The sequence below is a fragment of the Hemitrygon akajei genome, chromosome 22, assembly GCF_048418815.1.
Source record: "Hemitrygon akajei chromosome 22, sHemAka1.3, whole genome shotgun sequence".
Lineage (NCBI taxonomy): Eukaryota > Metazoa > Chordata > Chondrichthyes > Myliobatiformes > Dasyatidae > Hemitrygon > Hemitrygon akajei.
In genome coordinates this window covers 61752923-61777483 of record NC_133145.1, presented here as the reverse complement: position 1 = coordinate 61777483, position 24561 = coordinate 61752923, and the positions used below count along the sequence as shown (strand labels likewise).

General features: G+C 40.8%; 2 protein-coding genes across 3 annotated transcripts in view; both read left to right on the top strand.

The window, feature by feature from the left end:
* The window catches only part of LOC140714900 (sodium-coupled monocarboxylate transporter 1-like), a 66393-nt gene extending 65298 nt beyond the window's left edge, over positions 1-1095 (top strand). The window contains exon 17 of the mRNA XM_073026569.1: positions 922-1095. Coding sequence (XP_072882670.1) covers positions 922-996 — 75 coding nt within the window. The 3' untranslated portion in view covers positions 997-1095. The remainder of the gene's footprint in view (positions 1-921) is intronic.
* Positions 1096-6238: 5143 nt separating this feature from the next.
* LOC140714815 (sodium-coupled monocarboxylate transporter 1-like) overlaps positions 6239-24561 on the top strand; it is a 55989-nt gene continuing 37666 nt past the window's right edge. The window contains exons 1-4 of one of the 2 annotated variants that reach the window (XM_073026420.1): positions 6239-6430; positions 7332-7393; positions 15861-16000; positions 23059-23124. In XM_073026420.1, the coding sequence (XP_072882521.1) occupies positions 6285-6430; positions 7332-7393; positions 15861-16000; positions 23059-23124 (414 nt within the window). In that variant the 5' untranslated portion in view covers positions 6239-6284. The remainder of the gene's footprint in view (positions 6431-7331; positions 7394-15860; positions 16001-23058; positions 23125-24561) is intronic. The other variant, XM_073026421.1, reaches the window with a different exon arrangement.

Below are 24561 nucleotides of genomic sequence, written 5' to 3'. Positions count from 1 at the left end.
TTGTGACATTATTGCTCATTAGTTTGTTTACACTGTGGCGAAAATTTCTGTTCCCATCAGCACAACCTGCTGTGTTTCACTTTTCTACCTTGTTGTCTAAAACAATCCTGAACATTGAACCTTTCCATGCCATTAACAATATGTGAAATGTTGAGACTCCAAAAATAACCCCTGGGAACATCACTTGTTACCACCCATTTATCAGAGAACATACCCTTTATCCTTTGTCTCCACTCTGCCTCTGCCTCTGACTTCTCAACCAATTTCTTAATCCATGTTCCACGTAATATCAGTCTTGCTAAGAATATCATTTAAACCCCTACTAAATATTTAAAGAACTTCATCTTTCCAAAACATTTGCTTAAAAAACTTTCAAGTGTATCATTTTAAACTTTGGGTTCATACAAGTACAAACACTGTACACTCCTTTCTCTCTCATTAATTGAGAGACTTCCCATGGTGAAACCATTGACTTTTCAAGGCACCTCCCCTAAGACAAATTTTTTAAACAGAGTGAACATTCCAGAATTAGTTTCAGATTCTTCACTGTTGGCATCAGTCCTCTATTCCTTCTTCAACAGTGAAGGGAGCACATGAGGTTAAATCCTACAAAATATTTTCCACAGAGTATAACTTTGGCCTTTTGATTCCTGGTCAACTGATTGGAGATTCTTCCACTTGTCTGGAAAATAACTTTAAAGAAAGTCACTTCTAAAGCCCACTACACAAGCCTTTGTGGACTTTCAGCCCATTCTCTTCACAGAAAGATTCTTGGTTAATTTGTGAAAAAGTACATAGTGTATAAATTTTGTTAAGAAAGTATTATTAATTTAATATCAGAATATTTCATTATGAAGATAAAGGAAATGCTGTTTTGAACTGTTCAAGCTTGACGTTCTTATATACTTTCTATTCCTCTAGAATGACAAGTCAGAAAGCCTGTACACAGTGTTCAAGGAAAATCCTACAAGCTGTGAGAAAACAACACAATTTTAAATCCTTCAAAATCAACCAGGATGTAAGATATTGAAGGTGTGGGTAATTAACAATTAGTTTTTCAATGAAATGCCACTGGATTTCTACAGAATGAGTGAATAAAGCAACCACATTTCAGAAAATTATCTGATGTTATTTTTTTCACTGTTATGTGAGTAGGTTCTTTTTAGTTTTTTCAATGACCACACATTGGCTTAGAAATATAGATGCAAAGTGCGTTAAAATTGGTTACATTTGTGTGTAGAATTGATTGTGATGCTTTCTGGTTTAATCCTGCCTCCCTGGAATTTAAATTACATTTTCCCATTTCCCAATTGTAAAGCCCCCACTTCCATCTGGTGTGATTTTTCTATCAAACATTTCTTCCCAACAGTTATCCACCAGGTCTGCAGATGCTGGAAATCCAAGCAATACACACACATTCATGGAAGCCCTGATGAAGGGTCTCAGCCTGAAACATTGACTGATTAGTCTTTTCCATTGATGCTGCCTGGCCTGCTGAGTTCCTCCAGCATTTTGTGTGTGTTGCTTAGTTATCCAGAATCATCCCTCTACCCCTAAAGCTATAACGGAAACTCCCAGTGAGTCTGATACTATCTCCCTCAATTAACCCAGGCCCTGACTCCCCATTAGTTTGATACCATCTTCCTCAATTGACCCATCATTTTGACACCATTTCCCTTAACTGGCCCAGGCCCTGACTCCCACCCATCATGCTCTATCTGATTTACTCGAGACCAGGGGTTCTCAACCATTTTTATGGTATGGACCCCGGGAACCCCTGTTCTAGACCCATCCTGATTGGCCTGATACCCAAATGTGACCTGCCTGGGGCTCCAATTTCTTTCCCTTCAGATCTCCCCTTACTCCACAGCAAGGTAATGATCACTAGCCAGCTACTATAATTACTGTAACCCCTGTGCCGTATTTGGGATGTTGTGTCTGGCCACCAGCTGTATTTTTTCCAAAACCCAGGTCACTCCCATGATTTGATAGCCAGTCACCCATCATCCCTCATTTCCCAATCCCCAGGGAGGCCCCGCGATCAAAACTTGCATTTGCGTGGTGGATAAAGATCCTATGGCATGTTTTAAAGTGGATGTCAATTTCCTGATCAAAGTGTTTCAGCTGTGTGTAGAATAAATGTCAGATACATTTATCACTTGCAAATCTTTTGTAGAGTTGCTACTGTGTCACTTCATGAGTGATAGCAAGGAAAACAGGTGAAATTAAGAAAAGGTGGCAGGATGGAGATAGATTTCTACCAAAGGAGGTATAAGACACTCCTTCCCTCCACTTGCCTGCAAGTCACTCTTGGGCAAGGTGTAGCACCTGCTTAATCCCCTGATCAGGCTCATGTGAAGCCATGGGAGCAGGTGATGGATGGTCGTATGAGCAGCTGGTGCATATCACAAGTCCTGATTATGAGACCACCGACACCAGGCAGACAGTCTCTGAGGAGTTTTGATAATGGCTGGGGTCACCCATTTTGTAAAGATACGGCCCAGAAAAAGGTAATGGCAAACCACTTCTGTAGAAAAATTTGCCAAGAATAATCATAGTCATAGAAAGACCATGATCGCCCATATCATACGACTTGGCACATAATGATAATGATGATGAAGAGAAAGAAATGAACTGATGACAAGAAGGAGATGCCTTTGAGTTACATCTGGTATGGCTTAAAGATGATGGATTGGGTCTGCTAAGTACTTGATACCAGTATCAGAACCATTCTTAGACTGGGCCCTCTTTTCATTCATTTACAGAATGAATAAAGTTTGTAATGTTAATGCTTATTGCCTAATCCTAACTACTTTTAAAAGGGTGGTAGCGATCCACCACCTTAAACTGCTGGCATTGGCTGCCCTTGGTAGTAGAGATTATGGATTTGGTGGGTGTCATTGTAGCAACTTGGGTGAGTGAATTTTATTATTGTATAAGTTACCCACTGCAACCATTGCATGCTTGTGGTTGGGGCTGCTAAAGTTTAATCAAAATCAATCTTATTATCACTGACATATGTTGTGAAACTTGTCTTACAGCAACAGTACAGTGTAATACGTAAAAATGTTACAATAAGACATATAAGAAATAAGTACTGCAGAAAGAGAGCAAAGGACAGACGAAGTGTACATGGCTTCAACCTACATTTAGAAATCTAATAACAGAGGGGAAGAAGCTGTTTCTGAAATGTTGAGTGTGTATCCTCAGTCTCTTATACCTCCTCCATGATGGTAGCAAAGAGAAGAGGGCATGTCCTGGATGAAGGAGATACTTAATGATGGATACTGCTTTCTTGAGGCATCAACTTTTGAAGATGTTGTCAATGGTGGGGAATCAAGTGATGGGCTCTAATCTGCCTAGTATTGTTTCAGAAAATTGAGAGTATTCTATTGAACTTTTGACTTTATGTTGGTGGAAAATCTTTGAGGACTCAGGAGATGAATTCACTTCCAAAGTTCAAAGTACATGTGGACGAAAATTTAAAGCATTATTACCGATTAGGGACCAAAGGGTTAAGCCATTTCTGCCATGACAGCAGTACTGTGTGTTCTTGGTAAACTACCAACTAACTAACTGTACCCAGCTATGAGTAACTGACTTGCAAGCTTGCTTGTACTTTCTTTGGAATCATTGTTCCGTAATCTGCCCTAACGCTGCAGGCAGAGTAACTTTTAAGCTGATTGGTGCTTCGGGTTATCACCTAGAACATGGTGTAAAACTTCTCTATTCTATTTGTGTGATTAAGTGCTTCTTATTACATTGATTTTGACTATAAATATGAGTGTAATCTTTTGTTGAGCAGAGTCTCAGAACTCCACTTCTAGGTGTTTAAGCTCTCCATGATATCATGCTTCAATAAAGGCTTTCTGAAGTAATCGCCCTCCGGGTCTGAGTGATATTTTCTGCAAAAGTACATTTATTATCAAAGTATGTATAAATTATACAATCCTGAGATTCAGCTACTTACAAGCAGTCACAAAATAAGAAACCTGAAAGAACCCAATTTAAAAAAAAGACCAACACTCAATGCACAGAGGAAAAAAACACAAATTAGGCAAACAATAAAAGCAAGCTTTATGAACCACTAGTAAGCTGTTGCCCACCTTTAGTAGCACCACGTACTAGCTTCATATAGCCATCCACTCCTGTAACCACAATACTAATGTGTCTAATCTGAGATATTGATAGTGATGGACTTGCTGATGGGAATGAAAATCAAGAATTGTTAGTTGTACTCTCACCTGCTGGCAAGTTTATTGCCTGGCACATGCAAGATGTGAATGTATAATTTCAGTTATTACACAGTCAGGTGATGCATTAAAGAGCTGGAGTTGTAATACCCTGTGTTTTGATGAGCTGGAAATTATTGATGATGGTGAGTAAACCAATGGGTCAATACTTACTTTTTGATATTTTGGTAGAAAGGACATAGTTGATCAATTTTATGGATTGCAGGAGATGTTAGTGTTACCTTACAAGCACTTTAATAATTTGGCTGGAGATTCAGTTAGAAATGTCGTCTGCTTCCATATAGCCTTTCCAGTGTTCCTTTGTGTCATGTGGAATACAGCTACTGTATTTAATTAAAGTTTGGCTTCTGCTTTGCCAAGGACAACTTGGATGGAACTCAAGAAGGATCATCAATTTGGTGATTACCTACAGTCATATGAATTGGGAGAGGAAGCACACCACTCTGCTCTGCCATTTAATAAAATTATGGCTAATCTGATCATAATCTCAACTTTCTTCTCACCCTAGTTAGTTGCAAATGATTCAAAGTTCAAAGTTCAAGTAAATTTATTTTTATTATCAACATTAACAATTCTGAGATTCATTTTCTTGCAGGCATTCATAGAATACAAGAAACGCAACAGAATCCATGAAAGGCCGCTCTCAACCAGTGTGTAAAAGACAACAAACCAAGTGGGCTGAGTACACATCCCTGAGGTGCGCCAGTGTTAATCGTCAGTGAGGAGGAGCAGTCTGCACAGATTGTGACCTTCCAGTTAGTAAGTCAAGGATCCCAACCAGGATTCCCCTCTCGTTGCCCCCTCCCACTCTCAGTCCACAACAGAGACCCATAACAGAATCAAGGTTGTCATCACTCACATATATCATGAAATTTGTTGTTTTTTGTGGCAGCAGTACAATGCAATACATAATATTACTACAGTACTGTGCAAAAGTCTTCCTGGCTATATACACAGCCCTGTAGATCAACTGTTAACGGCACTGGACATCTCAGTTTTACGTAATTAGTGTGCTAGAACACAGAGGCACCTTTCTGCAATAAATTTCCCAAAGTATCACTATTTATATAATACTCTCCCGTTCTTTCTCCCCTTTATTAAAGTGAATAACTTAACACCTATCCGCATTATATTGCATCTACTGTGTATTTTCCACTGATTTAGCTTACCTAAATCACCTTGAAATCACTTGGTATCATCCTCACAATTCCACCAAGTTTAAAGTTCAAAGCAAATTTATTATCAAAGTACATATACGTCACCATATACAACCCTGAGATCCAATTTCTTGCAGGCATACTCAATAAATCTATTGAATAATAACCATAACAAAATCAATGAAATGTTCAACCAGAGTGCAAAGGACAACAAACTGTGCAAATACAAAAGGAAAGAGATACTAATAGTAAATAAATAAGTAATAAAAACCAAGAACGTGAGATGGAAATTCCTTGAAAGTGAGTCCATAGGTTGCGGAAACATTTCAATGCTGGCGCAAATGAAGTTATCCCCTTTGATTCCAGAGCCTGATGGTTGTGGGGTAATAACTTTTCCTGACCTTGATGGCATGAGTCCTGGAGCTCCTGTTCCTTCTTCCTGATGGCAGCAGTGAGAAGAGAGCATTGCCTGGATGGTGGGTGTTCCTGATGATGGATGCTGCTTTCCTGCGACAACATTTAGTATTGTAAGTAAACTTAGAAATGTTAGATCATTTAAACCATTGTGAATAACAGGGCCCATGGACTGATCCGTACACTCCCCTCTCATCGTTATCTGAAAATGTCCTACCTACTCCTTTATTTTTCTCCTGTCTTTCAACCAATTTAAACAAAAATTATATATTATTTGACTGTATTCAAGTGATTTCTTTAAGGTCCACACAGTTGCATTGTTGTGCCACAATGGCTTTGTGACAACCAACCATACCTGTGAGTAGGAAGTGACCAGCAGGTCATGTGGTTTCTTGGACTTTTAACCTGATTTAACTCTGACCAGTTGTATTGGAATTTTACCTCAGCAGGAGAAGCAGCAATGTCTGACAGAAATGTTCTACAAGCTTGGGACTATGTAATATTTGCCTCTATGCTACTTGTATCTACTATAATTGGCATTTATTTTGCTTATAAAAATAAAAAGGGAAAGGGATTAACTACAGAAGAATTCTTGATAGGAAGTCGGTAAGTGAACAGCAAAAGGCAAGGCTGTTTCAAATCTATACGGTTATGTAAATCTATATGTTTATGTAAAATATAGCATCATTATCAAAATTATTAGTAATAATATAATTTATTTAGTTAACATATTTGAAAAATGTAATGTATTTGTACAGATACAAGTTTTTAATAAGACTGGACAACTTAGGCTGTGTGACCAACATCAATGGGTAATGCATAATTTCCTCAGCAAGTTCTGAAAAGGAGACATAAAAAGTTGGCTGATGATATTAGAGGAGATGATTGTGCTCTTATAAGATAAAGCATGTCTTGATGTGGTAACTTCTATGAATCATTCCAAAATGCTTGCAAGGGTTCCCAACCACGGACCCCTTTGTTAATGGTGAGTCGCCATGGCATAAAAAAGGTTGGGAATCCTTGCTGCAGGAAAAAGAATTCTATCGAACTGGCATGCTGTAATGTAGGCTAACCACCAAGGTAGGCACAGCAGGTTCCCACACAGAACAATGTGGTGATGATATGAGATTTTAATAATGTTTTTTGAGGGGTTGATATTGTCTGGAATGCCTCCTGGACTCTATGTTTAGGGACTTTTATCAGAAGACAGAAGGGGTCTGTTTTAGTATCTCATCCAAAAGTTAGCATATGGCTGCACACATCATTGCAAAACTGAGCTGGAGAGTCTACTGGACTTTGGTGCTGAAGTCTCTGGTGTGGGGGTTTGGATTCACTACATTCTGACTCTGGCATTTGTTAAATTTGTAAAAGAGAAATAGGATATATAGAGCAGATAGAAGAGAACCCGAGTGTCTGTGCAAGAGTCAGCACTTTCAGGAAGATATGTAGGTACTGTATAGAAATGGAATTTTACAGGAAAATAAGCAGTTATCATTTCTCCCCACAGACAAATTTCTGCTTTCCCAATTGCTCTTTCACTGGCTGCCAGTTTTTTGTCTGCTATCACCGGTAAGTGAGTTTCGTTGCATGAAGAAAGTAACTGTATAAACCAGGTCAAAAGTTGCTAAGTTGATATGTAACTCGCCAAACTGAAGTCAGCCTATCTATCCAAATCCTTTATTAGTTTGGAAATTGAACTGTCATATGATCTCAGAAATAGCTTATTATTTCTTGAAATACGCTCAAGAGTACAAGAAAATATGAGGAATAGGCAGTTATGCCCTTCAAACCTGCATATATTAGAGGGTTCCCAACCTGGGGTCCATGGACCCTTGTTCAATGGTATTGGTCCATGACACAAGAAAGTTTGGTAACCCTTGATTTAATATGATCTATACTGGTCTCAATGCCTCTTAGAGCATAATTCATAGGAGCAGAATTAGGCCATTCAGCCCATCGAGTCCACTCTGCCATTTCATCATGACTGATCCCAGGTCCCACTCAACCCCATACACTGCCTTCTCACCATATCTCTTGATGCTCTGATCAATCAGGAATCTATCAACTTCCAGTTTAAATATACCCACGGACTTGGCCTCCACTGCAGTCTGTGGCAGAGTATTCCACGAATTCACCACTACTTTGGCTAAAAAAAACTGCTTCCTTCTGTTCTAAAAGGTCACCCCTCAATTTTGAGGCTGTGCCCACTAGTTCTGGGTACCCCCACCAGAGGAACCATACTCTCCACGTCCACCTTATCTAGTGCTTTCAACATTCGGTAGGTTACAATGAGATCTCCCCACATCCTTCTAAATTCTAGTGAATACAGGCCCAAAGCTGCCAAACACTCCTCATGTGTTAACCTCTTCATTCCCAGGATCATCCTCGTGAACTTTCTCTATTCTCTCCAATGACAATACATCCTTTTTGAGATAAGGGGCCCAAAACTGTGTCTTATAGAGCTTCAGCATTATCTCCTTGTTTTTATATTCTATTCCCCTTGAAATAAATGCCAACACTGCATTTGCCTTCTTTACCACAGACTCAACCTGTGAATTAACCTTCTGGGAGACATGCACAAGGACTTCTAAGTCCCTCTGTACCTCTGATGTTTGAATTCTCTCCTCATTTAGACACTATTCCATCTGTCAGTTTTTTGCCCATTCTTCCGATTTGTCTGTCCTGCTGCAATCACATTGCTTCCTCAGCACTACCTACCCCTCCACCAATCTTCATATCATCTGCAAACTTTGCCACAAAGCAATCAATTACACTATCTAAATAATTGACAAACAATGTGAAAAGTAGTGGTCCTAATACTGACCTCTGAGGAACACCATTAGTCATTAGCAGCCAACCAGAAAAGGCCCTTTTATTCATACTCGCTGCCTCAGGCCTGTCAGCCATTCCTCTGTCCATGCCAGTATCTCACCTGTAACACCATAAGATTTTAACTTGATAAAGCAGCCTCATGTGAGGTACTTTATGAAATGCCTTCTGAAAATCTAAGTAGATAACATTCACTGCCTCTCCTTTGTCCACCCTGCTTGTTATTTCCTCCTAGAATTCTAACAGATTTGTCAGACAAGATTTTCCTTTACAGAAACCATCCTGACTTTGACTTATTTTATCGTTAGTTTCCAAGTACCCTGAAACCTTGTTCTTAATAATGAACTCCAACACTTTCCCAACCACTGAGGTTAGGGTTACTGGCCTATACTTTCCTCTTTTTTGTCCTCCCTTCTTAAAGAGTGAAGTGACATTTGCAATTTTCCAGTTCTTCAGGACAATACCAGAATCAAGTGATTCTTGAAAGATCATGACCAGTGCATCAATTATCTCTTCAGCAACATCTTTCAGGACTCTGGGATGTAGTCCATCTCATCCAGTAGACTTATCCACCTGAAAATCTTTCAGTTTGCCTAGCACTTTTTCCTTTGTAATAGCAATGGCACTCACTCCTCTCCCTGACACTCACAGACCCCTGGCACATTGCTAGTGTCTTTCACAGTAAAGACCGAAACAAAATACTTTTAAAGTTCATCTGCCATTTCTTTGTCCCCCATTACTACCTCACCAGCATCATTCTTCAGTGGTCCAATATCAATTCTCACCTCCCTTTTACTGTTTATACAACTGAAAAACTTTTGGCTATTATATTATTGGCTAGTCTGCCCTTATATTTCGTCTTTTCCTTTCTTATAGCTTTTTTTAGTTGCCTTTAGTTGGATTTTTAAAACTTCCCAATCATTCAACTTCCCACTCACTTTTGCTACCTTATATGTCCTTTCCTCGGCTTTTATGCAGTCCTTAACTTCCCTTGTCAGCCACAGTTGCCTATCCCTGCCATTTGAGAGCTTCTTCTGTGGGACATATCTATCCTGCGCCTTGTGAGCTGTTCCCAGAAACTTCAGACACCTCTGTTCTGTCGTCCCTGCCAGTATCCCCCTCCAATCCTCTCTCATGTCTCTGTATTTCTCGTTATTCCATTGTGATACTGATACATGTGATTTGTGCTTCTCCCTCCCAAATTGCAGTATGAATTCAATCATATGATCACTGCCTCCTAATTTTTCCTTTATATTATGCTTCCTAAAAAGATCAGGGTTAATACACCAGACCCAGAGAAGGCTCGAGCACAAGCTGCTCTAAAAAGCTATCTTAACAAACTCCCCCTCTTGCGATCTGACACTAACCTGATTTTCCCAATCCCCTTGCATATTGAAGTCCCCCATTACAACTGTAACATTACCTTTATTACATGCCTTTTCCAGCTCCCTTTGCAATTTCAAACCCATGTCTTGGCTACTATTTGGAGGCCTATATATAATTCCCCTTGCAGTTTCTTAACTCCACCCACAAAGCTTCGACATTCTCTGACCCTATGTCATCTCTTTCTAAGGATGTAATTCCATTTCTTACCAATACAGCCACACCACTGCTTATGCCTTCCTGCCTGTCCTTTCAATACAAAGTATATCCTTTGATGCCATTTCTCCACACCACTCTTTTCCATGATCTATCATCCACTTCCATATAAATATTTGCAAATATCCTGCTTGCACCGTCCACAAGAAATCCAGGGATTCAACACCATCTGTGCAGGTAAATTTCTATGTACTTCTGTTTAAAAAGCCAGCCCTTTATCTTGTAGTTCCAGCTCCTTAGTTTGAGACTTTCCAACATCTCGACATCTACGCTGTCAAAGATCTTGTATGTCTGAATAACATAACTGTTATTCTTCTAAACTCTATGGAATAAAGGCCCAAACTATTTGCCATCTCCAATGGGATCCCACCACCAAGCATATCTTTCCCTTCCCCCCCACCATTTTCTGCTTTCCACAGGGATCATTCCCTATGCAACTCCCATGTCCATTTGTTCCTTCCCCCTGATCTCCCTCCTGGTACTTATTCTTGCAAACAGAACAAGTGCTACACATGCCCCTACACTTGCTCCCACAGTAACATTCAGGCCCCAAGCAGTCCTCACAAGCAACACTTCACCTGTGGGTTTGTTGGAGTCATCTACTGTATCCAGTGCTTATGGCGTGACCTGCTGTATATCGGTGAGGCCTAACATAGATTGAGGTCTGCTTCGCCAAGCACCTATGCTCCATCTGCCAGAAAAAGCAGAATCTCCCAGTGACTACCCATTTTAATTCTGCTTCCCATTCTCATTCCGACATGCCGGTCCATGGCCTCCTCTACTGCCATGATGAGGCCACACTCAGGCTGGAGGAGCAAAACCTTATATTCTATCTGGGTAGCCTCCAACCTTTTGGCATGAACATCAATTTCTCGAACTTCCATCAATGGCCTCCCCCTTCACCATTCCCCATTCCCATCTCCCTCTCTCACCTTATCTCCCTACCTGCCCACCACCTCCCACTGGTGCACCTCCCCCTTTCCTTTCTTCCATAGCCTTCTGTCCTCCTCTCAGACTCACCCTTCTCCAGCTCTTTATTTCTTTCACCAGTCGGATCTCCAGCTCTTTACTTCACCCCTCCCCCTTTTCCGTTTCACCTATCACCTACTACCTTGTATTTCTTCCTCCCCACCTCCACTTTCTTACTCTGACTTCTCACCTTTTTCTTCCAGTCCTGATGAAGGGTCTCAACCCAAAACGTCAACTATTTACTCTTTTCCATAGATGCTACCTGGCCTGCTGAGCTCCTCCAGCATTCTGTGTGTGTTGCTTGGATTTCCAGCATCTGCAGATTTTATCTTGTTTGTAACAATCTGGTAGGGCAGATCTCTCACTTCAGCAATTAGTCTGGTGACTCTCCTTTAGACTGCCTCCAATGTTATGATGCTTTTTAGTTAAGGGACCAAAACAGTACTCCAGGTGAGGCCTCACCAGCACCCTATGCAATTGCAACAAAACTTCCCCATTTTTAAACTCCTGTCAGTCTGAAAAGTATCCATCTATTCCAATGTTGTTTGCTGTGAGACAGCCAGTTTTCAGTCCATTTTAACACACTTCCTGTGACACCATGGGCTTTTAATTTGTGCACCATCCTCTTGTGTGGCACTTCATCAAATGCCTTTGGGAAATCTGTTCTTTGTGGGAAAAGGACCCGCTCTCAGGGCCTCATGACCAGCCGCTTTTTTGATATCCCAAGGACACAGCCTGGAAGATTAGCACACCATCAGAGTGCTGGATTTTCGTGGCTCTGGGAATGGGCTGATTCACAGCTGGTGCCCCTGACTGAGGTGTCATGGGAGAACACTGAACATCGGGAGCAGTGGATTAGCAGCCATGGGCTGTATGTCAGGAGACCTGAGTCCTGGGGCTGACTCTCTGGGCGCAGCGCTCAGAAAAAGCGATGCAACAGACTTTTAACATCATAAATCAGTGAGTTGTTTGTTATGACTCCCCTCTTGCTGTGAAACCAGGAGACTTCTTTCTCCCTTATTAGAGGGAGAGAGAGAGAGAGAGCTTGTAGTATGTTGAATTACCGGTTGAATGAGTAGTCTTTGAGGTACTGCAAGTCTGTATCTTTATTGATGCTTTGCTGCACGATTGAGTGCTCGATGGAGGGTGTCGATGCTGTTTTGCTGGTGGGGGAGAGTATGTTGTTGCCATTTTGCTGCTTGTGCATGGGTGGGAGGAGCTGGGGTGGGCTTTGGGGTTCTAATGTTTAACTATCATGCATTCTTTGGGGCACTCCTCTGTTTTCGCAGATGTTTGTGAAGAAAAAGAATTTCAGGATGTATATTGTGTACATTTCTCTGACATTAAATGTACCTATTGAACACTCCATCTACACATTCCGCTCTATCAGTTCTCCGTGTCAGATCCTCAAAGAATTTGTGCAAAGCTGTCAAGCATGATTTATCTTTCATATTGACCTGGATTAATTATTTTCAGCTTTCCTAAATGATTAACAGCAGCAATGCTACTGAGAGAAAACATTTATGATATTTTAAAATCTTAGTGTATGAATAATACATAATGTATTGCTATCCACCTCCAGTAGATGGATGAAGAATTAACAGCATTTGCACAAGAGTATTGTAAAATAGACCAGTTCCTTCAGTTCATAATCAATGGACTGAAGATCTGGGGGCAGAGCTCAGCAAACTATATATGTACAATACATTAACGGGGGAAGAAAAGAGTATTAATATTCCTTTTTTAAACAATTTTATTAAAATTTCATCCTATAGCTAATTAGCATATCACAATGTGGTGTTAATGGCTATGTTAAAGAAAAAATGAGGAATTTGTATTGTTCATTTAAATTAATCCATCCAAATCAGCAGGCTTGCCTCCTTTCACAAACAGGAGAAAATCCTGAGCAACCGTACACAAAATGCCGGAGGAACACAGCAGACCAGGCAGCATCTATGGAAAAGAGTACAATTGACGTTTTGGGCCGAGATCCTTCAGCAGTCCTGAAGAAGGGTCTCGGCCTGAAACATTGACATTAACAATTATCACCTAATTGGACTTCTACAAACCAATCGTGGATTACATGATCGGTAACCAATAGAAATGGCACATATACCCACACACACGCAAACGGACTAATCACAGGACACAAAAGACGAACAATGCAGATCACCAACATGTCATTGGAAGTTGCATTGATGATGTTGCCTAGCTAGGTAACGAAATGTCTGCAAGCAAACAAGCCAGCTCGGCAAGCCACTCAGCAACAACATCCTCAACCCGAGCTACCAATCTTTTCCAACATCTTAAATAAATAAATATTTAATGAAAGCTGAAAATGCTGCAGATATTCAACAGGATAGGTAACTTCTCGAATGTAGAATCACAAAAACATATAATATTGAAATGGGCCCTTACAGTTCACTTTGTCAATGGCGACCACAATGACTATCTATGCTGATTCTATTTGGTACATTAGAGCTCTGTTCCCCTACACCTTTCTGATCCAAGTACCTGTCCAAATGCCATTTAAACAACATAGTTGTTTCTGCCTCCTCCAACACTTCCTCTGGCAGCTCTTTCCAGATATTCACTACTCTTTATGCAAAAAGCTTACCCCTCCAATCTCCTTTAAATTTCACCCTCTTCATCTTAAAAATGTGCCCTCTAGTTCTAGACTCCACTAGGCTGGGAAAAAAATCTGATTCTCAACCCTGTCCACACCACTCATAATTTAATAAACCCTTATAAGGTGATGGGGTGTCTCTACCAAAGGAGGTGTAAGGTACTCTTTCCCTCCACTGGCCTTCAGGTCACCCTTGGGCAAGGTGTAGCACCTGCTTAGCTACCCTCCCCATCTGATCAGGGTCATGTGAAGCCATGGGAGGATGTTGATGGTCATACGAGAAGCAAGTACATATCACAAGTCCTGGTTATGCGACCACTGACACCAGGCAGACAATCTCTAACGAGTGTTGATAATGGCTGGGGTCACCCATCTTGTAAAGACACTGCTCAGAAGAAAGCAGTTGTAAACCACTTCTGTAGAAAAATTTGCCAAAAACAATCATGGTCATGGAAAAACCATGACTACCCCACGTCATATGACATGGCATATAACAAACAAACTTATAAGGTCACTTCTCAACCTCCTGTACACCAGTGAGTATAAACTCAGTTCATCCAATCCCTCCTTATAACTCCAGCTTCCATACCAGGCAACAGTCCTGTGAATCTCTTCTGCACTCTGTCAATTCCTGCTGTATGCTTCCTGTACTGTAGCAACTGGAACTATACACAATATTCTAAGTGTGGTTTAATCAATGTTTTACACAACTGCAATGTGACACCACCCCTCCCCTTCCAACTCTTGGGCTCAGTGGCTCAGCCAATGAAGGCAAGCATATCAAATGTCTTTTCCACAAAACTATCCACCAGTGTTGCTACTTTCAGGGAACTATTCACCCAAAGGTCTCTCCTAAGACCCCTGCCATTTACTCCATTTGAATTGAATTCTATCTGCCACCACTTTGCCCAACTTTTCATCTGACTGACATCCCAACGCACCTCTGAAGGTTAGACACACGGCATCTTTTTCCAGCTTAAAAGAAAATACTAGAAATATATCAGATAGCAATAATGTTTTTAAAAGATGTGAGATACAGAATGTTGTGTCAAAAAGAAAGCAAGCCCTTGTTAAGATGAACACTTCCAAAAATCAAATGTGTGAATTTAATGATGGGGCACAAAACCAAATATTGTACAGTACATGGTGATGACATGAAAAAAATGCCCTTCAGGATCAGAAAACTGTTTACCCATGTGACTTCACACCCACCAATGGGTTGAATCTTAACCATCCCTGCAGTTCAATCAATGCCAGAATTGCCAGAAATGTCCACATCCTATGAATAAAGACAAAAAAAATCGTGGAGTTTCCTTGTCAACTCGTACAAAATGCTGGAGGAACTCAGCAGGTCAAGCAGCACCTATGGAAAAGAGTAAACAGTTGACATTTCGGGGCAAGACCCTTCCTCAGGGCTGGAAAGGAGAGGTGGGGGAGGCACCAGAATAAAAAGGTGAGGGAGGGGAAGGAGGATAGCTAGAAGGTGAAAAGGGAAGCCGGGTGGACAGGAAAGGTAAAGGCCTGGAGAGGAAGGGACCTGATAGGAGAGGAGAGTGCAGCATAAGTGAAAGGAAAGGAGGAAGGGCCCAGGGGGAGGTGATAGGGAGGTGAGAAGAAATGAGAGGCCAGAGTAAGGAATAGAAGAAGAGGGGAGGGGGAGGGATTTTTTTTACCTGAAGGAGAAATCAATATTCGTGCCATCAGGTTGGAGGCTACTTTGTGTTTTCTTGTCATGTTCCTTGATTCCACTTCAAATATTTGAATTCAGAACAAGGATAAGCACCTGTCTTAGTTGATAACCATTTACAAATAATTATAAATACATAATGCATCATAATGAATTCATTGGTTTGGCCAATGCTGTTGGAGCAGACTATGCGCCTTTGTACTTGTAACTTAATTTTCTACTAGTTTTATTTTTAAACTCGGGACAGTTTATTCAATTTCCACTCTTAAGTTGGCAGTTATTTTTCTATTCAATTACTGAATACACATTTCTGATTGCTATTACAGTGATTGGAGGCCCCGCAGAAGTTTACCTATATGGAATAATGGTTGTGATGTTTACAATGGCCTGCCTACTTACAATGACAATCACTTGTCTGATCTACATCCCCCTCTTCTACAGATTAAATATCATCAGCACATATGAGGTAATTAATTTTGTTCACTTTTCCCTAGTTTTGTGTTCTTTCATTAATAATAATTATACTACCCTGCATGTGTGATTGTGGTATTTACACTGTAATTTTGTCTTTATTTATTGTCAGAGGTTTAATACCACCAGCATATGTTGTGAAATTTATTGTAATGTGGCAGCAGTACATTGCAATACATAATAATAAAAATTGTGAATTACAGTAAGAAATATATATATATATTTAAAATAAATTAAATAAGTTGTGCAAAAAGAGAAAAGAATACTGAGGTAGTGTTCATGAGTTCAATGTCAATAGACAATAGGTGCAGGAGTAGGCTATTTGGCCCTTTGAGCCAGCACCGCCATTCACTGTGATCCTGGCTGATCAGTACCCCCGTTCCTGCCTTCTCCCCATATCCCTTGACTCCGCTATCTTTAAGAGCTCTATCTAATTCTTTCTTGAAAGCATCCAGAGAATTGGCCTCCACTGCCTTATGAGGCAGAGCATTCCATAGATCCACAACTCTCTGGGTGAAAAAGTTTTTCCTCAACTCCGTTCTAAATGGCCTACCCCTTATTCTTAAACTGTGGCCCCTGGTTCTGGACTCCCCCAACATCAGGAACATGTTTCCTGCCTCTAGCGTGTCCAATCCCTTAATAATCTTATATGTTTCAATCAGATCCCCTCTCATCCTTCTAAATTCCAGTGTATACAAACCCAGTCACTCCAATCTTTCAGCATATGACAGTCCTGCCATCCCGGGAATTAACCTCGTGAACCAATGCTGCACTCCCTCAACAGCAAGAATGTCCTTCCTCAAATTTGGAGACCAAAACTGTACACGATACTCCAGGTGTGGTCTCACCAGGGCCCTGTACAACTACAGAAGGACCTCTTTGCTCCTATACTCAACTCACCTTGTTATGAAGGCCAACATGCCATTAGCTTTCTTCACTGCATGCTTACTTTCAGTGACTGATGAACAAAGACACCTAGATCTCGTTGCACCTCCCCTTTTCCTAACTTGACACCATTCAGATAGCAATCTGCCTTCCTGTTCTTGCCACCAAAGTGGATAATCTCACATTTATCCACATTAAACTGCATCTGCCATGCATCTGCCCACTCACCTAGCCTGTCCAAGTCACCCTGCATTCTCCTAACATCCTCCTCATATTTCACACTGCCACCCAGCTTTGTGTCATCTGCAAATTTGCTAATGTTATTTTTAATCCCTTCATCTAAATCATTAATGTATATTGTAAATAGCTGTGGTCTCAGCACCGAGTCTTGTGGTACCCCACTAGTCACTGCTATGTCCATTTAGAAATCTGGTAGCAGAGGGGAAGAAGCTGTTCCTGAATTATTGATTGTGTGTCTTCACAATTCTGTACTTCATCCCTGATGAAAGCAAAGAGAAGAAGGCATGTTCTGAATGATTTGAGTCCTTAATGATGGATGTCACTTTTATGAGGCATCACTCCTTAAAGATGTCCTGGATGCTGGGGAGGGTAGTGCCCATGATGGAGCTGACTGAGTTAACCACTTACTGCAGCTTATTTTGATCCTGTGCAGTGCCCCACCCAATACCAGACGGTGATGCAGCCAGTTAGAATGCTCTCCATGGTACATCTGTAGCAATTTGTGAGAGTTACCAAATCTCCTCAATATCCTAATGAAATATAGTCACTGTCGTGCCTTCTTTGTAGCTACATCGATGTTAGCAACACTCTGTGTTATGCTGTTCATAACACACAGGTCATGTATGTACAGGTGCAATGAAAAACCTACTTGCAGCAACATCACATACACATAGCATCAGATAAGCAACATCCAGAAGTAAAATGTAAATTAAACGTAAATTATTCAGAACCTTTATGGTCAATTCCCACCACTGTTTGTACAGAGCCTGTACATTCTTCCTGTGACTGAGTGGATTTCCTCTGGGTGCTCCGGTTTCCTTCCACAGTCCAAAGATATAGCAGTTAGTAGGTTAATTGGTCATTGTAAGTTGTTGCATGATTAGACTAGGGTTAAACTGGGGGTTACTGGGAGGCATGGCGCAGCTCGATGTTCAGGAAGGACCTACTCCACACTGTATCTCAATCAATCAGAATCTGAATCAGAATCAGGTTTATTATCACCAGCATGTTTCGTGAAATTTGTAAACTCAGCAGCTGCAGTTCAATGCAATACATAATATAGAACAAAAAATGCTAATAATAAATGAATCAATTACAGTATAACTATATTGAATAGATTAAAAATCATGCAGAAAGCAGAAATAATATATATTTTTAAAAAGTGAGGTAGTGTCCAAGGGCTCAATGTCCATTTAGGAATTGGATGGCAGAGGGGAAGAAGTTGTTCCTGAACCACTGAGCGTGTGCCTTCAGGCTTCTATACCTCCTGTCTGATGGTAACAGTGAGAAAAGGGCATGACCTGGGTGCTGGAGATCCTTAATAATGGACGCTGCCTTTCTGAGACACCGTTTCTTGAAGATGTCCTGGGTACTTTGTAGGCTAGTACCCAAGATGGAGCTTGACTAAATTTACAACCCTCTGCAACTTCTTTTGGTCCTGTGCAGTAGCCCCCCCACTCCCCCCACACCCCCATTCCAGACAGTGATGCAGCCTGTCAGAATGCTCTCCATGGTACATCTATAGAAGTTTTTGAGTGTATTTGTTGACATACTAAATCTCTTCAAACTCCTAATGAAGTATAGTCACTGTCCCACCTTCTTTATAACTGCATCAATATGTTAGGACTAGGTTAAGTCCTCAGAGATCTTGACACCCAGGAACTTGAAACTACTCACTCTCTCCACTTCTGATCCATCTATGAGGATTGATATGTTTTCCTTCAACTTACTCTTCCTAAAGTCCACAATCAGCTCTTTCTTCTTACTGATGTTGAGTGCCAGGTTGTCACTGTGACACCACTCCACTAGTTGAGCAGAGCAGTGGGCTAAGCACACACCCTTGAGGAGCACCAGTGTTGATTGTCAGCGAGGAGGAGATGTTATCATCAATCCACACAGATTATGCTCTTCTGGTTAGGAAGTCGAGGATCCAGTTGCAGAGGGAGGTACAGAGGCCCAGATTCTGCAACTTCTCAATCAGGATTGTGGGAATGATGGTGTTAAATGCTGAGCTATAGTCAATAAACAGCATCCTGATGTAGGTGTTTGCATTGTCGAGGTAGTCTAAAGCCGTGTAAAGAGCCACTGAGATTGCATCTGCTGTTGACCTATTGTGGTGGTAGGCAAATTTCAAAGGATCCAGATCCTTGCTGAAGCAGGAGTTCAGTCTAGTCATGACCAGCCTCTCAAAACATTTCATCACTGCAGAAAGCAATGTAAAAAGCACTAATAAATTTTCCTAGTCTAATTTCTTACCTTTATTTTTCAATAACCTTTTCAATTCTTGTGTCTTTTTTAGCATGGACTAGACTGGAGATTCAGTCAGATTAGACAAATGTTCAGTACCCAAGAGCAAATCCATTATGACAATTTTGGAACAAAAATCTAGTTAATTTTAGTTATCGTTGGTTGAGTTGCTCTCCAATCTTGGCAACCCATTTGCAAACATTTTGTCACCATATGAGGAGACATCATCAGTGTGCTGTTCAAATAAGAACAACTCAACCCAATGATCAACCACCCAAGCTACACAATGTCTGAGTAATTTCCAGTTTTAGAAATTTGGAATGAATAGCTAGGATCACTCATGGTATTTTCTTTTTGACTTGTTAAAAGCCTCATTGTTATCATAGAAAGAACAACAGGCTCACTTTCCTGTCCTGTAGTTGGCTCTAGTCTAAACTGTCCTAAAATTAACCTCCTTGACCAAAGGTTTTTGACAATTATTGTAATATCTTCTTAAAGTAACTTTTTAATCACCTGTGCCATTCAATCCCTCTTGAGCTTTACTGGATATGTGATTCTCTGGCACAAACCACCTGTACTATCTCTAACTTTTCACAGTTTTAAACAATCATTATGTGATGCATAAACATCTTCTTTCTCCACAGACCTGGCCTGGTCTGATGAGTATTTCTAGTAATTTCAGTTTTTAATTAACATTCTCAAACTTATTTTCAAATTCCTTTATCCTCTTAGCCTTCCATATAACAGATTTTTATCCAGACCATCAAATCCCCAATATTTCTCCACTCTTCCATTCTTGGTCTTTTGATGATCTCCATATTCAATTGATTCTGAATTGGGGAAAATGTCTCCATCTGCCAAGGTCCTAAACTCTGCTATTCCCTACACCAGCCCCTCTTTCTAGAACTTCCATCTTTGATCTACCCTTGTATTTTGCTTAATATCAATATTTTGTCTGAATATGGAATTACCTTAATTTTTGCTATTAGGAAGATATTATTGTTTGTCCAATTCACAAGTTTATACTCAGGTATAATCCAATGCTGCTATTTAGCAGCACATTCTGGTTATGTATGATGACATTTGATATTTCATAATGTTAAAGAGCTTTGGTTGCAAGGACAGTGTTTTGTCATACCTCTACCAATTTGTGGTATATTCATCAGGACAGCCCTCTCACTCCCTGGGCTTTTTCCACGGAGTTCAAAGTTCAAAAAGTCAAAGTAAATGTATTATCAAGGTATACATACCATATACAGGACTGTGCAAAAGTCTTACGCACATGTAAAAAAAAATTCTAATGCAAAAATGCCTTCAAAAATAATGAAATTAGAAGTTTCTAAATATAAAAAAAATTCTATAAAGTGCAGTAAACAGTAAAAAAAAACCTAAATTAAATCAATATTTGGTGTGATCACCCATTGCCTTTAAAACTGCATCATTTCTGTTAGGTACATCGTTGTGTGTAGTTTTATAAGAAAATCGGCTGCTAGCTTGTTCCAAGCATCTTGGAGAACTTGCCACAGTTCTGCCGACTTTGGCTGTCCCGCTTGCTTCTGTCTGTCCAAGTAGTCCCACATAGCCTCAATGATGTTGAGATCAGCACTCTGTGGAGGCCACACTTGCTGAATCCATATAAAAAATCTAGTGTGCCTAAGATTTTTGTACAACACTGAACAGCCTCGAGATTCATCTTCTTGTAGGCAGCCGCAAAACAAAGAGACACAATCAAATCTATTAAAAACCACACACAACAAATACTGATAAACATCCAATATGTGAAAAGAAGAGCAAATCATACAAACAATAAAAATAAGTAAACAGATAATACACAGACTGTGACTCCACAGCCTCGAATTCATTGTGAGCCCACAGTCCCAGGTTGATTTCAGTGCTGAGGCGAGTGAAGCCAGTTCAGGAGCCGGCTGGCTGCAGGCCTCGGCTGTGTCAGTTCAGCTCTACGGTTTTAGATGACCATCAAACCACGTTGCCCCAGTGATCCCACAAGGCAATGTCACACGTAAGCAGAGTGGGCCCTTTGGGTGATATCCTTCTATACAACCTTTTTGTTCAATGTGCTGTTGTCAAAGACCTTAAACAATTTATATATGTCTCTCTTTGAGCAGGTATAAGTTTATTTTTATTACTTTATTGAGATACAGCGCAGAGAAGGCCCTTCTGACCCTTCAAGCCACGCCACCCAGCAACCTCTGATTTAACCATAATCTAATCATGGGTCAGTTTACAAAGACCAATTAACCAACTGGCCTGTTTTTGGACTGTGGGGGGAAACTGGAGCACACGGAGGAAACCCATGCAGTCACAGGGAGAACGTACAAACTCCGTACAGGCATCGGTGGGAATTGAACCCAGGTTGCTGGTACTGTAAGGCATTGTACTAACCACTATGCTACCATGCCACCCATCTTAACAAATTTTAATAAATTATAAAATAGGATATTTACTTTAGGGTAGCAGGGCGGAGATATGTCTCTACCAAAGGAGGTATAAGGTGTTCCTTCCTCTGCTAGCCTGAAGATCACCCTTAAGCAAGATGTAGCACCTGCTTAGCCCCTCAAACTGGGTCATGTAAAGCCACAGGAGTAGGCGATGGATGGTCATACGAGCAGCTGGTGCATATCACAGATCCTGGTTATGCAACCATTGATGCCAGGCAGACAATCCCTGTAGAGTGTTGATAATGGCTTGTAAAGGCACTGCCAAGAAGAAGGCAATGACAACCCAATTCTGTAGGAAAATTTGCCAAGAGCAATCATGGTCGTGGAAAGACCGTGATCGCCCACATCATATGACACGGCACATAACGAACGAATGTTTACTTTAAAATCCTGGATCTGCAAGACAAAATGGTAAAGTAAAATAAAGAACCATTAAACCTCCTGTATGCACTTACCTTTTCAATCGAGATCAGCAACTCTTCCATTTCTTACCCACGCCATCCCAGGCATGAGGCAAAAGGAGTGGATACAGGGTCAGATGTTTGTGTTGCTAACCTCATTTGATGATGAGCTCAGTGCAGAGTGCAGGCTAGATGAGCTCACAGGCAACCTCCTGCTCATTTCTGATTTGGGCATTGCAACATGCAGTCATAAAAATTAGAACTGAACTAACATACATGATCATTTGGACTGCTTGGGGGAAATATAGATTTAGGAACATTATACTATAAGACCATGAGACATAGGAACGGAATTAGGCCATTAGGCCCATTGAGTCTGATCTGCCATTCCATCATGGCTGATTTATTAGCTCTCTTAACCGCAATCTCCTATCTTCTCCCCATAACCATACACACCCTTACTAATCAAGAACCTATCAAACTCTGCTTTAAGTATATCCAATGACTTGGCCTCCACAACTATCTGTGCCAATGAATTCCACAGGCTCACTACCCTATGGGTAATGAAATTCTAACTCATTATCCTTGTAAATGGACGTTCCTCTATTCTGAGGCTGTACCTCTGGTTCTTGACGCCCTCACTATAGAAAAGATCCTCTCCACACCTACTCTATACATTACGTGAGTCCATACTTTAAATGCACATGGTTTAGTCTTGAGTTTGAAAATAGAGCCACATTTATTTTGCAATTATATTCAGATGAGCTATAAACAGACCAAAATATTAAATTATCAGTAAATGTTTAATTTTGTTCTTACAGTATATTAATAGAAGATTTGGTTCTGCTGTGAAATATGAAGTTGTTTTTGCCTTCTTGTTGTACATGGTAAGTTCATAAATAGATTGTAAAGCAGGGGTTCGCAACGTGGTGTCCATGAACATCCTGGTGAAGGCTAGGGGTCCATGGCATTAAAAAAAAACATTTTAGAACCTCTGCTCTAAAGCATCTTCTATCTTGCCTGTTGTTTTGCGCAAATATTACCATATCTGTTTGGTTATCTAGTTGTTTAGATTCACAGAATTACCTTTGTAGAAGCTGAATGGGGAAAGAACGCACTTCTCCAGTGCATCCGCTGGCAGTGTTGATCACGCTTAATAAAATCTCTCACTAATCGCACATCCAGCCTCCTAGAGCACCCCATCCGTGGATCCAATCCTACACCTGACAATCCGATAGCTTCTAATTCTGCACAGGCCTCATTATTAAGATGCATACCCTAAATTCTCCCAGTCACAATATTTAACTTTGATAGCACCCTTTCTCCTTGTATTTTCTACGTTGGCATTCATTAAGATAGGAGCAGCAATGACAAAGAAATATCATCCCCAGGAGGTCTCCCTCCAAACTCTCACCATTAGTCAGGATCGACCGTGGATGCTGCTTAATATGTGTCAATCGATACGCAAGCCAGGGCAGTACGATATGAAGAGCAAGCTGTTGTTGGCGTAGCAGTCTGCCCCTCTCCACGCAGCTGATGAGTCCAAAGGAAAAGCAATGACCATTATCAGTTGTGGGAATTGCTAGTCAGCATTGAATTCAGCTTAGGACTGCCTTAGGGACTCCAGCTCCAGTTTTGTCTTTGGGATTTACACCCGAAGCCTTCCCTGTGAATGGTATATCCACATGGCAGCAGAGATTTGAGATCAGAGTTTTCTTTCTCTTAGATGAGCTGCCAACCACAGCTGACAAGTCCCATCTGCCTGAAGTGATTAGCTTTAAGGTGCCAGTAACCCGCCTTTGCCCCTTCTCCTGTCAGTTAAAGTGATCCTGCTGGGCTTAATAGCCAAGCCACACGTGAAGTCCAGGAGCTGGATCCAGTTGTCAGAAGTTATTTGAGATGCATGCCACTGGGAACATTTAATAGGAAGTGGGAGTTTAACCCCACTATCTACCCTGGCTATAACAACCTTAAGGAACCACATTTCACAAAGAGAGAATTGTCTCAGAAGCCTGAAGGTGACAAAGATATCAATGAACGTTAATATAACTGGTTCACTGATGACTTTGCTTTATGGTGCTATTGAAATTAATTTAGGATCTAATTTTGATGAAATTAATATATGGCTAGAGGGAATTTGAACTATCTGGTTAATTTAAAAAGGGAAAGAGCATCAGGTGCAGGTGCGTGGAACATATGAAGCAACCCATGCACACAAAACACTGGAAGAACTCAGCAGATCAGGCAGCATCCATAAACAGTTGGTGTTTCAGGCCAAGACCCTTCATCAATACTGGAAAGGAAAGGGGGCAGAAACCAGAATA